The sequence below is a fragment of the Struthio camelus genome, chromosome 8, assembly GCF_040807025.1.
Source record: "Struthio camelus isolate bStrCam1 chromosome 8, bStrCam1.hap1, whole genome shotgun sequence".
Lineage (NCBI taxonomy): Eukaryota > Metazoa > Chordata > Aves > Struthioniformes > Struthionidae > Struthio > Struthio camelus.
The window spans coordinates 19,957,164-19,971,020 of NC_090949.1; the positions used below are offsets into that span (position 1 = coordinate 19,957,164).

The following is a 13,857-nucleotide window of genomic DNA, read 5'->3' on the forward strand; positions in this document are numbered from 1 at the left end:
AGAAACTTTCAAATGCACCCTTCTTCAAACGTGTCACATTACACAGAAACTACTACCAACATTTTGGTTTCATTCAGAGGAAAATTATTTTAAAGAGTAAATATTTCTGTTAAAGTCTGAATTTGCAGTTGTTAAACTCCAACCCAGTAGACATTTGTATTTGCATACAGAGCTTCTTTGGCTACTAGCAAATACTGAAATAAATATCTGGCAACCTGAACTACTCCTAGAATACTAATAGCTTTCCCACAAAACTAAGTCTCTTAAGGTCCGGGGATCAGGTGGATGGGTTTGCTGGATTAAGCGACAGCTTTAAAATTCAGCATCACTTTAATTACGCTGGAATGAACTACAGTATTCTTTACTATAAAATTGAAACTTTGTTTCCATAACAAAGAAAACTAAAACCACAACTCAAGTTAACATCTCCCAAACAAGCAAATCAAGTTTATAATACAGCAGTCTGAAACACTATCTTAAGCCTACTAACAATTAGCAGCAAACACAAATAAATAAGAATTGTTTTATTACCTACCATATTCTTCATCTGTATGACTGAATTCCTTGTTGACATTTTTAATCTCTTCAGTTTCTTACAGTTAACTACATTCTCAACTTAAGGAAGACAAATTTAGTTCCAGTTTAGAATATCAGAATTTACAGAATTTGAGCACTTTCCATGGAAGTCTTACTCACATAAGACTAATTCAGGCTGTGTGAACACAGTATTTTGAAATGCAATTGCATCAATGAGAATTAAATTGAAAATACTCAATTAAAAGTCCTCTTCTCCACAATTCTATTACGATTAATGAAAGACTGTGGAATTCCCTGGCGTATACAAGAAGGCAGCATGCTAACACTACACCCCAAACTCTATCCCCAATTGTTTTCTTATGAGAGCTGTATGGTCTACCTTCTTTCCAATATACTACGTTGCTAGAAATTATAGTCATCTTATATCAGTAATTTTAAAATCAAATAATTGGAAAAGGAGTTCACCCAAATTATGAAACTTCAGCTCAGTATTGAATTACAATTTGATTTTGACTAGTCTGGATTTGAATTCAAAACTAATTTGTTCTGAAAACAATCCAAGTATAACTACAAATAAAAGGAAGTCTACATTCCAAGTCCAGTACAACTGATTTGAACATATATACAAGATAGTTTATACAAATACGCAGGTTATTAATAACTTAGAACTGCCTGATTCATAACAAGTCTCCTGATATTAATATGTCTGTTAATCTACACCATAATACCAGGGTCAATAAAATGAAGGCCACAGCCTCTCAGCTGTATTTACTATCTACCACAAAGTGCAGTTGTAAGTTTGTGATGTGTGGCTCTTCAGTTCATAGAGGATATAATCATTTATCAGACAGGGCATATGCAGCTTTCCTCCAGTTGAGAGGAATCAAGCAAGTTATTCAGAAGCTATAGTTATTAGAAAATTAAGAATACATATATATCTGTTCTTAAAATAGCATATAATCTATACTATCTAAGCATTTAAATTACAGCATATTTGAAAATTAGAATATTAATTCCACTTCTTTACACTCCCCTGCCCTGCCCCTCCACATGGCCACCCACATTATCTGAACCAATGACCTTCATAACCACAGCAAAGTAACTGCAAGAGTAACCTGCAAAATAACACCATCTGAAAGACACCATTTGAATAGCAGTTACAAGAATGCCTACAGAAAAAATAAATACAGCCTACAGGTTAGAGCAGGCAACACAGAATGGTGTGAAACATTCAAATAGGCATTGTAGAGACCAGCATAATGCACAACTTATCCCCTTAAGTCCCACTAAACATCCGTTCCCAGTCGTAGCCGAGTAAGGCTTTACAGCTCTAGCAGGAGGCATCGTAAACTGAAGAAATATTCCTAGGGCCAGGTGGGATAAGTAGGGTTAGAACCAAGGATCTCAACTCCTAATCCAACAAATATTTTCACAACATACGACTATAGGAAGAGTGATCTTATCTTTCTCTACCTCTAGCATGGCAGGCACAGCAGTAGCACTAAACACTAAGATTTTTTTTTTTCCCCCTTTTCGGATTCAGAAATCCGCTATAACATGCTGCTTTGGTGCTGATATACTGTTCTACAAAGCTCATTTTACAATGCTAAATTACTGATGGATCTTTCACTAGCATTGCTGAACCCTGCCTAAAATCTACTCAGCATGTTTTCATCAACTTCAAAGAAGAGTTGTATTGGTAACTTGCAAGAAAAGACAGACAATTTTCTTTCTCCCCCATGAGAATCCTATTTTCCTGAGAAAGGAAAAAAGTAGAGTCAGACCAGCAGCTTTTCTCTCAAGAGTGCACAGGAACAAACACGTTAATACCATATTCCTATAATTTCTACAAGTTCTGAATTCTCCCTCTTCTTCTCCGTAAAAATTTGAGAGGGAAATAAAGAACTAAACAAGTTAGGTCAGTAAGTCCCAGATCAGCTGCCCCCTCTGCGGGGAGTGCGCGCAAGGCAGGATTTTGAGACATCACTGGGAAATTAAAACACACGGCTTACCTTACCATTCCAGGAAGCAAGCAAGGAAAGCTGAGACTCAGCGCAACATATATGTTTAAACACTTGAAACTGCAAAGGACCGCATGGGTTCTAGTTTATTCTCATGCTACCCTGAAGTTATTATTCTAAACGACCACATTAGCTGCCACTTCAAACACTGCCTAGCTAATAGGCATAAATAATGACAGTTTTTATATTAACTTAAGCTTTAGGGAAGTCAGCTTCAATGGATTAATCACTTCTATGGGAACCGACTAACGGAAGTATTCGCCACAGACAAATTCTTAATTGAAGCCAGGAAACGGTCCCAGTTTCACCGCAGAACAGACAGGCGCGAACCAAGCCCTGCTCCGCTACAACAGCTCGGTTAGGACAACACAGAAAAGCCACCAGGCAAGAAAACCCTCGCTGCGAGAAAGCTGCCGCCCTGGGGGAAACGGAGGCAAAGGAGGGAGCAGCACAGCAGCAGCGGCGGGAGCCGCTCCCTGCACCCGCGGCCCCGCCAGGCCTCGGCCCCGGGCCGCCGCTGCGGAGCGGTCCCGGCCCGCGCCGCCGCCCTCCGCGGGGCAGGTGCCGCCGCACCTGGCGCCGCGGGCGAAGCGCCGCGCCCCTCCCCGCCCCGCCGCGGCGAGAGGAAGGAAGCCTGAGGCGACCTGTAGCGCCCCGGGTCACTCGAGGACACGCGCAAACATCAGTTACGCAAAGCGCAAGAGGGTTTTTTCTCCCCGAGCCCAACCCGCGCGGGAGCGGGGCGGCTCCCCGCGCCCGCGGCCCAGCCCCTGCGCACCCCGCGCCGGCGGGCGGGCGGGCAGGCAGGCAGGTGAGCGGCCGGCGCCGCCGGGGCGAGGGCCGAGTGGGGCCGCCCGCGCCGCGGGGGGGGGGGGGGAGGAAGAGGAAGGGGGGCGGAGGACGGGATGTGGGGCGCCGCCGGCCCCTCAGCGCCTCGGGGAGGCGGCGGCGGCCCGGCCCCAGGTGCGGGCCCGCCGCGCAACGCCCTCACCCTCCCCCGCGGAGAGAGCGGGTACCTGCCAGGGGCGGCCGCCCCTCGCTTACCTGGCCGCGCCGTCTCCCGCGTGGCCCGGCCCGGCCCGGCCCGCGCGCCGTGCAGCGCAGCCCAACGCAGCGCAGCCCAACGCCGCGCCACCCGCGCGCGCCCCGTCCGCGAGGCAAACCGCAGCGCAGCGCGAAGCACCGGCTCCAACCGGCACTTCTCGGATCAGGCCCCGCCCCCTCGCTGCCGCCGTCACGTTAGCGGCGGCGCCAGCCAATGGGAGCGCGGCTGGCCGAACCGCTGACAGGGCGCCGGGCGGGCAGGGCAGGGAGGGAGGGAGAGAGAGGGGGGCTTCGGGAGACAAAAGCGCCCGCCGCGCCCACCGCGCCCACCCGCTCCCTCAGGCACCGCCTGGCGCGGCCCGGTCCAGGTCCAGGTCCAGGTCCAGGTCCAGGTCCAGGGGTCGGTGCCGCTCGTGGTCCCCCTCCCCGTAGGCTGGGAGGTCAGCGCTCACCTGAGGCGCGGCGCAGCGAGTGAAGCACCTGACAGCCCCCCGCCGTCCCGCTGTGAGCGGCTGCTGTGCCGCGGGGGGGGGGGGGGGAAGGGGGGAATCGCCATTACCCCCCTTTTGGGCACCACGGTTTTGTCGCTGTTTTTACTGCTGTCGCGCTAGTAGCGGGGAGCCGGTGCGTGGCGGGGATCCTGCCTGAGGTGGGGAAGGCGCTGCGGGGAGCAGGGAAGGTGGCCAAAAGGGCGATAAACTCGCAGGCCGCTTAAATTTTCGCCCGCGGTGTGTGGCCTAGTGGCCTAGCCACCACCGTGAAATGCCCCTTCCTCTGCCCACCTGTGCTTGCTGGAATGGCGGCCGCATCCTCCTCGGGCTTTGGCATTTGAACAAATCAAGCTGCTCAAAAGTGAGAGGTGAAATAAGTGAGAAAACAATTATCACCAACAACTAAAAAAAAGTAAAAAAAAAAAAAAAGAACATGACACTTGCAAAAAGGAAATTTAATTACGAGTGTGTTTGTAACGTGGGACATGTTATTTTCTGACTACTAGGAGGCCTCTCCCGGGACGCTGCCTGCAGTTCTGGGTGCCGAACCGGGAAGAATTTGTGTGTCCTGGAGTGACTCCAGAGGAGAGCTGAGTAATGGTAAGAAGGTTACGAAAACAAATCCTGTGAGGGTAGGTTGAAGGAAAAGGGCTTGTCTAGTCTAGAAGAGAAAGACTGGGAACATCTTGAAGGTTACAGCATAGTTACATTCAAAGTAAGTTTAAACTCTTACTAGATCCCACCAGATCCAGTATCTCTACATATTCTGCAGCATTGGCCATCCAATATCCCCCTTTTTTGAAAGGAATAGACAAAAAAAAAATTACTCTCTGGCAAGACCCTTCTGTGATGTTTCAATTCCAGTGAAAACCCAAGAATAATATAAAAAAGTTCACTGATATACACAATCTGTTAAAAAAAAAATCATAAATTCATTTGACTTTGCTTCTTTACTTCCTCTTTCTCCAGCTGACACTATAATTTTCCCCTCCCCCCTCCCGCAAAGACTGATTCTGCTTGGGTATATGCATGAAAGCCTGAAAAAAATTGTTTCCCACCTAGATTTCTGCACTAAGTGGGACAGATAGGTTGTTTCTGCCTCGTCTTAGTCACACTTGCAAACAGCTCAATCTACTCAAGTAATTTTCCTGCCATAATTGCATTCTTAGCAACTTCATAGCAAGAATCTATTCAATCTTCTATTTACAATAAAATTATAATGCTTACACTCATTCTGCTATAATAATGTTTGTTGTTTGTCTAGTCACAAACTTCCTGGGAAAAGGATCTATTTTCAAAATATTGCTTTCCCTCCATAAAACACCAACATCCTTTTCTGTTCACAGCTGTACAAAAAGGCCTCCAATTAAACAGTGCAGACACTAGATTTTGCAAAAAAATTGCAAATCCTATATTCAGTACAGATTTAATTATTGTTAGTTCCAACTTAAAAGAGCTATTAAAATATAACATACTCTTGTGCAATATAGTTTTGAAACCCAAAGATTGCAGTCAAGCCAAAAAGTGAAACTAATTATAAATAAAAGTGAAACTGACTTTATTATCCAAACTGAAAAACAAATGCAAATATATATGTTATAAAAAACTGCATGTTCATTTTAATAGCTGCAGTTATATTGCTAGCATAGCAGAGAATGTTTTGTCCTGTTGGGCTGATAGTTTCTACTTATTGTGGTATACTTTGATTAGTAGTAATGTAACTTCAGATAAGCAGCTATTGTCATCACACGGATGATATGTGTGGAATCGTCTGTAATTACTAATTTAAGAATTGTTCTTAAATTTTGGTAAACATTAGATGGCAGGCCAACAATCTTTTTAGGAGACCAATTCCCTTTTGTCTCACAACCTGCTACCTTCTTAACTGACTGTGTCTTGATTTCCATCATGAAGGTAGATCTTCTGCCCTATCAGTGATTCCTTGATGATTGATTTCATCTATTTTACCGTAATAGAACTATTTTCCCTTTCTATGAGCAAAATAAATAAAGGACATCTTGTTCTAGCATCTTTATTTCTACTAATTCAAAAGTAAAAACTCACTCTCCAGAACCTGCCACATTTTCTTTGTCAGCTACAGGCTAGGAAGACAAATTAATATTTCATTAAATTACAAAACCAGGAGCTGGTTGTGCTGTTGTGCTAAAAATAAAGGGAAAGTATTGGATTAAGGCACAACACTGATCACCAATGTTTAATAAGGTTCAGACTGTAATAGTAAAAGATTGTAACCTAACCTTCTAGTTTTGGTTATTTACTTTGATACTGAATAGCTACTGGAGATCTGCAAGGGGATCACTCCACTGATCACACCCCACAACCCTCAAGGGATGAGGTCTGAGCAAAGGGAATATTTCGTTAACCACCTATGCAAAAACAACACTGATGTTTTTAGCTGTGCAGCTCCTGACTGTACACCCAATAGATCAAGCTCATCCCTGGGGTTATTTTAGAGTAGCTGTTCTAGGATGAATTTCTTCCAGTCTTTCTCAACTAGCACTATCTAGAAAATATTCTCTAGGCTTTAGCACCCTTTCTGAGATAATTGTTTGCCCCAGGCATTTATCATATGCTGAAAAACAACAGCTTGACAATCCAAGGAATATTGAGTTTCATTTCACACATCATGCCATCCCCTGATCTTCTTTTTTAACTTGATATTTAGATGTTATGAAACCAGTTACGAATCTCATAAGAAGTAACAGTTTCAAATGCTATGCTCTGTGTGACTAATGGGTGTCCTGGGAATCTACTTCAGTCCCTTCACTTGTGCAGTGCTAGGAATGGGGATGCAAGAAGTGCAGGAGAGTTATATAGCTGAGTCCTGTGTATTTAAGAGAGTAATATTTATAGTTAAAGTTTCACTCTGAAATATTTCCAGTTGAACATTCTTTCTGATATCACAGAGGTCAATACATGACTCTTATCACTCCCATAGTGCCAGGAGCTGCAGGAGTAACAGCATCTTGACGGGCTATTGCTCTAGCAGCAGTTATTTGAAACTGAGCCAGTCCTTTTGAATAAAGTACCCTATGACAACTTGCCTTGTGATCACCAAGTGCATTTCTGACCATCCGCTTCTCAAGATCCCATCTTTTGATATGAAAGGCTAGAGCTTCATAGTCCAGCTGAAGCATGAACCTACAGATTATAACCCTTTAACCTTTGAAATGCCATAATGCCATTTATTCTCTTAAGGAGAAATAAAAGCATTTAACCTTTATAGATTTATGGATAATTTAATTTCAGCTCCTGGCACATCACTATTATTATCACACTTGCTGTTTCTGGCATTTGCTAAAGCTTCTTCTCTCCTTTGGAGAATGTATAAATCACTGATTATATAGGCTCCAGACCATTGGTGTCTCAATGTAATAATGTAACTTGCAGTTGGGGTGGGTATTTTGGAACAACACTTCCCTCTGCTGGATCTTTGGGCAGTCACAGCCTCGTCTGCACAAGAGTTACCGGCCCAAATCTGGTGCCATGAGCTCAGGCAAGCTGGGACCTTGCTCCTTCCAGATGGCTTTAGACAGCAAGAAGCTAGCAAAGGTCTTCTTAATTCAACACATGAATATGATAATCATAAAGGTTTAATCCAGCATCACCTGGCCAGGAATATCTCAAAGTTATAGATGTCTACTAGAATCAGCAGACTTAGGGTCTGTCAGCTGAACACACCATTTCATATTCACTTCAAAACCCAGACAGAGCTCTTGAGCTGCAGTGAAGTAATTTAGAAAATAAAGAGACCAGAGAAACTCTGATGATATGAAAGAATTCCAACATAAAGGGACCAGAACAGGAGATGCACCCTTGGCTGGCTGGATTTCAGCGAAGAAGCATCAGGTTTGTAGAGTAGGCCAAGAAAGACACCATACACAGGACAGGCTGCAGAATACAGGACATTTGAGAAGGCAACATGTTCTTTTTTATTTCTGTTCTGTGCTATTACCTATTCTCTGTGTCTACTTGTGATGAGGGGAGCACAGACAAAACTGAAGTAGCATGTTAAGATCATTTTCTGGCCTGTCACAATGCAGGCCTCCTAGAACAGAAATGTATAAAAGATATGGTCCTTAGCTTGAACCCCTCTTCACAAACAGTGGCTGATTTTAATTGACAACTTAAGAGTTGTCAGTCTTAAGTGGAGCATCATGGCATATAAAATTAATTAAATATTTAAAAATACCTTTGATGGAGACAAACAGGTTTCTCTTTGTAGGAGATCTATATATATATATATATAAAATATATATATTTTTATACATATATATATATGTATATATATAGAGATAGGACAACACAGAAAAAGGTAAAATCCTTTAAAAGAGAAAAATATTGGCTGAACTGTTTGTGAGTCAAATATAAGCCAAAAACAGTGGTACAGTGAATTTTAATGGTCTTACACTTCCTATCTGGCCATCTGTTCCAAACTGCTACTAATAACCAAAGTATGACATTTTACATGACTTTTTGATTGAAACTACCATATTCATGTACAGCTGTCTAAGTTCAAATCACACTGTTATTGGAACTGTGTCCAGAGCTGAGGGAAGGAAGGAGAATTAGAGGGAGAGGAGAGACTAGAACTGGAGAGATAAATGAGTAAGATTGTACTTAATTCATGTCTGCCACCAGATACAGAAATTGGTCCCAGGGCAGTGCTACACATGCTTCTAACTCACTTGTACAAACACAGTGTAAAAAACAAGCTGAAGCATTTTGCTGAACAAAGATCCTGTTGAAATACTCAGCTGAATTAAGGCTTTTGGTGGACTTCAAAACACTTAACTCTACACAGGTAGATGACTACTAAGCTAAAAATGGGGGAAGGGGGCAGAAAATATATACTCCTAAAATAATATTCCCAGTGAGAGAAGTTTACTTTGAAAAAGGAGACAGAGAAGTTCCATGAAAAACTGTCAAAAGATTGGAACAAAATGGTACTCAAAAGTATAACAGGTAACAGTGCTGAAAACTATATTGAGGTTAAACAGAATAAGCCTTCATTAGAAAACAGGAAACATGATTACACAGTAGGTGATTTCTGTTCAGAACAAAGCCTCTACTAAACATGCTGAAGATCTAGTTAGAAAAGATTATATAAGAAATACCTCTCATGAAAAAAATATTTGTAAAGAGTTTGCAAACAAAGGAAAGGCTTGAATAAAGGAGAAAGTGGAATATCAGGATCCAGGGCCCATCCTGAGTGACTGCAAGAGGGAAAGGAAATAAAAAGATACACGATGTACAGTAGCATAAGCAACACCTTTCTAAACAGCATGTTTTCTGCTTGTCACCTGCTTTTTAAATATTGAAGAATGAAGATAACGCTCATTCTCATAGACGGTATTGCATTATTTTCTCTTGATGATCCTAGCATCTTGTTGACGAATGGTGAAGTCTTTCTCTGAGTCTTATCAAGTGGATTTCTATGGTGGCCTCCAAGTAAACAGAGCAACTAAAGGTATTTGTCTCCTTAATAATTTTCAACGCAAAATAAATGTTAGCTTTAGTAGCGCTATAGGCACTAAGAGCTCATACAGGACACTAAATACAGTATTACTAATGACTGATGTATGCCTGCTAGAATGCTACTGGCAGATTTAAAATACTTCTAGCGCTCTGAGAATACAGTGCCATTTGTTTACAAATGCTTTGACTCTGCTGTAGAGCTCTAATATTGCAACTACGAGCCAATAAAAATGCAATTAAGGATCTAGCACTTGGAACCTTACATCACATAATTTTCTGCATAAAAGAGAGAAAATATGCTTTAAGGAAACTGTATGCAGATCCAGGCTCCTCACATTTGTCTAGCTCTTTCTTTCACTTATGCTACCTTATTTTTTACATTTTACTCACCTTGTACAGAGTTGAAAAAGTTTTACACATACTAATTATTTCATTAATATCAGTTTCTGGTTGCTCAGCACTTCTGCAAAGTTTTGTATTTCCAGTCAATCCAGAACTTGTCTGGAGACATCTTGATGCTTACTGTGGAGTCTAGGTTAACACACTGGAAATCAAAAGTCCTTCAGTAAGGAACTTATTGTGCTGTTTTATGTAATCACTGAAGCTTTCCTCATTTAGGTGGTAGACATGCTGCTCTGACTTCAGCTGAGCCCAATCAAGAGTTACCCTCTCTAACTAACTTCCAGTTGCTGATTGTAGTCTCCAGTTTTTTTCCACCAGAAATTACTGTTCCCTCAGAACTGCAGTCTGGTTTATGTATGTTGTCACCCCCCAATCTGATGCTGCCAAAATTAATCAAATCAGTTTAAACACTTATAGTTACAGAGTTTCTTTAATCTGCATCATTTTGAAGGAACCAGCTTAGGAGCAAACAGTATAAGATCTTTCCCTTTTAAGTCGCCCTTCCAATAATGCAAGATTTGCTTGGCATCTTGCAGACTCAGATCCTCAGGGAAGCTGTTAAATCAAAAGACCAAAGCAAATTCCTTTGTCTTTCAGTGCACTTTCATTCTGAACCTTTATTTCTTATTCACTTTAGCCTTCTCTCCTAATATATTGTTTGAGGTTGTTTGGTGATTTATCTCATAAATTTATTCCCGATACCCCTCCAGAAGGTGAAAACACCAGTTCCTGTGCTATTTGTACTCACTGCCAGTAAAAATGTCACAAAATCACTTTCTGGTAGCTTGAGGAATCCCTAGCAGCACATCCCTCTTTTGATAGATTGCTCTTTTGATGATGAGAGCCTACATCTCAAGCAGAAATTTGCCTTTCGCTCTCTGGAGGACACAGAAATGATACAACGAAAAGGTCTGTTATACTGAAATATTTCTTCCCAAATTTATGTACAGAGAAGGCACCTCTGGAATCTGTCAGAGGGCATTTCCTTTGTCATAGCCATTTTCATTATTAATGGCTTGATTCCTTTGGGGGAAAACAAGCCAGCCAGGTCCACTAACCTTCATTATGTAAAAATCTAAAGAATTTTATAAAGTCAAAGATACAGAGACATATTTTAAAATCAACCTTGACAGTATGAACTATGTCCAAATAAATGAATGTTATTTCTTTTACTGATAATGCTAAGAAATGCCAGAATTATTCACCTCTACTTTACTCTGCAGTTGTGTTCAATTTTCTTTGAGACTTACAAACTGTATGAGGTCCTTCAGAACTGGGGTGTTTTCAGCACCTGCTTGGATTAGATCTTTAGAAGTGATAAAACCAGTATAATCTAAACTCTGGGATCAAACTAATTGGCTGTGATACCTTTTCCAAAATAGTGCCAAGCATATACAGTAGCTACTATCTGATAAGTAAATTGTTACAGTACAGCTTACCAGGCAAAAAAAAAATCGTATTTCTGAATTAGAATCAAAGTAAATAATGCATACTGCACAGTCTGATAATGAGGAGTTCCTTGGCACATATCTGGGATGTTTTATCTTAAAAAAAAAAGTTAACACAAGTCATTCAGCTTATCCCAAATGAAACTGAAATGAGACTGAAAAGTCTTATGCAATTGTTTAATACTGCATGGTGGGAGTAATATAGGAAATTCTCCCTGTAGACTTGCCAGTTTAGTAGACCCCCTCGATGCAATCCAGTGTTCATCACACAGTGTAGGAGCAGCTAGACAGCTGCATCCTCTTTTCAAATCCAGACTCTGACTGGATTCAGCCTTTAAGGAATAAAGCTGAGCCTGTGAGATATCTGGGCTGTGTTTCTTGATCTGCATTATGGCACATTTTATTTAAGGTAGCACACTAATTTCTTAGAACATTTCTTTAAGAAGCTTTTAGAAAGACAAGAGTCATGCTGTTTTTCCTGAACAGGGCTTACGGCCACAGCAAGGCAAACTGTGCAGTGTCAGCACAGGACTGGGCTGGCAGTAAGGTGGCTACTTCCCTCCTGGGATTCCAAATTATGCCTGGCTTAGAAATGTGTGAGTGTCCTGTATAGAGGTGTGCGTATAAGACTAGGCACCAAACTGTTCCAGACATCAGCATGTCGTCCTGTGCTTTTGCTCAAAAGTCTGCACTGTTAGCACAGCACGGGCATGTAGTTCTGAGGAAGAAAATGAGTAGAAGAAGGCAGCAAGAAGAGGAATTGCGAGGGAAGAAATTATCTCATCTGTTGTCCACTTGCTTTTGTGATCAGAAAAACAGGTTTTCATCCATTTCTTGTTAGCAAACAAGATTGCCGAAGACTTATGTCTCATCAATAATGCAATATTTTTTTCTTCTTGACAAAAAAGAAGCCTATATGAAAAGAAAATGGCAACGCTTATGTGCCTTTTCATACTCTCTCATGTGTAAGGTTTTATTTTTATGGTTTGCACAATACCAGTTTGGAAAGCGCTGGCTATACCCCAAGGGAAAGATGACTTAAATTTTATGGTTTTCCTTTCTACCTTGATTTTACCAAGGTGCAGGTTTATTAGGGTCTTGTCTACCGCAGCTAGGGTAGAAAACTCTAACAGACAAAACTCAGTTGAAGTCGGCTGACTTTCTATGTACTGTTAATAGTGTGATCTGAACTGCATCCAAGTTCTGCAAAGTAATTTTCTCTTCTCTAATTGAACTAGCTTTCACTGATCTGTTTTGAAGAATAGAGGTTCCTGACTACATTTCTTCCTTTACAAATAGGATGTAGCTGGGTTATATTAAAAGAAATTCACCTAAAAATGCATTAATTCTTACTTCTAATGAATAGGTGTGTGTTAAGCAGTTAGATCAGCCATGCAAGGTTTTTATCAAAAATACAGGACGCATTACTGTGCACTGACAACATGAGTGAGATGCTCCTAAACTTAAAGTTAGTATGAGATATTTGGGGTGCTTAAGAAAAAGCCATATCACTTCAGCGTGGGTGCTGGGAACATTAGCTCTTGTTCTAAGTTTTGCAATGAATATTGCTTCTAAGTATGAAAGACATATTTGAAAATGCAGTACGTCGCCATACGTAATTTTTTTACTTTAACTGAGTCCTGGGATTCTGGACCATTTTCATTTTATGAATACTGTTGAACGCTGCATTCAGAAGAGTTTGCTTAATGTATTTAACCATTAGACTCAGATGTCAATGTTCCTATTTTCCCTGCTGTGCCAGAACTTTGAACAGCTTTTAAAGTTAGCAGTCTTTGAAACAGAAGCTTTGGCCCTCACACTGCCAGTGTGGCAAGGCTGAACTGTTCTATTACTTTCTCTAATAGCACTGAGACAAGCTTTCTTCAGGCCTTCTGACTGAGATATGAACTGAGCCTTTCCTGCTTAAAGAATAAAATACCATTAATATTAAATAAAACAACTATATTGTCAGTTCCGGGGAGAACTTGAAAGATACTCTACTCAGTATAGGTAGCAACTAGAATTTTCATAGTGATCAGTCATTACATTGGATTTAGATTGCTGCCTAAGTTGGACCTGTTACATGCTTTTTGTATTATCTCAGCTGAAATTTAAGCCAAAACCATGGCACCAGATGCTATAAAATCATAACTGAACGAGCAGACAATATTGCCTTTGCCACATTCATTAAACTGCAGTGGATTCCATTAATCCACGTGCTCATGAGATCCTGTTTTATGAAAACTTTGTTTGGTAAGGTCACTTAATCTTGCAAGAGACAGTGTGTCAGAGCCAGAAAGGAGCTGTGGCGGACATGACTTTAAAGCCCCCTTTATTCTTCCTTGTATCAGCTGATCTGATGAACACTGAGCAGCATTTAAAGGGGGCAGAAATCAAATACTGTTTCATCAGCTG

At 41.5% G+C, this 13,857-nt stretch overlaps 2 protein-coding genes across 7 annotated transcripts in view; one reads left to right on the forward strand and one right to left on the reverse strand.

Annotated features, from left to right (window-relative positions):
* LOC104149082 (leucine rich repeat containing 8 VRAC subunit B) overlaps positions 1–3,785 on the reverse strand; it is a 63,160-nt gene extending 59,375 nt beyond the window's left edge. For 2 of the 3 annotated variants that reach the window (XR_011142554.1, XR_011142553.1), the window contains exon 1: positions 3,603–3,785. The gene's annotated coding sequence lies outside the window, so the exon portion shown is untranslated. The remainder of the gene's footprint in view (positions 1–3,602) is intronic. The other variant, XR_011142555.1, reaches the window with a different exon arrangement.
* Positions 3,786–3,866: 81 nt separating this feature from the next.
* Positions 3,867–13,857, forward strand: part of KYAT3 (kynurenine aminotransferase 3) — a 36,432-nt gene continuing 26,441 nt past the window's right edge. For 2 of the 4 annotated variants that reach the window (XM_068952574.1, XM_068952580.1), the window contains exons 1-3: positions 3,869–4,106; positions 4,600–4,693; positions 9,498–9,584. In XM_068952574.1, coding sequence (XP_068808675.1) covers positions 9,512–9,584 — 73 coding nt within the window. In that variant the 5' untranslated portion in view covers positions 3,869–4,106; positions 4,600–4,693; positions 9,498–9,511. Of the gene's footprint in view, positions 4,107–4,599; positions 4,694–9,497; positions 9,585–13,857 lie in introns of those variants that run through there. The other 2 variants (XM_068952573.1, XM_009682563.2) reach the window with 2 other exon arrangements.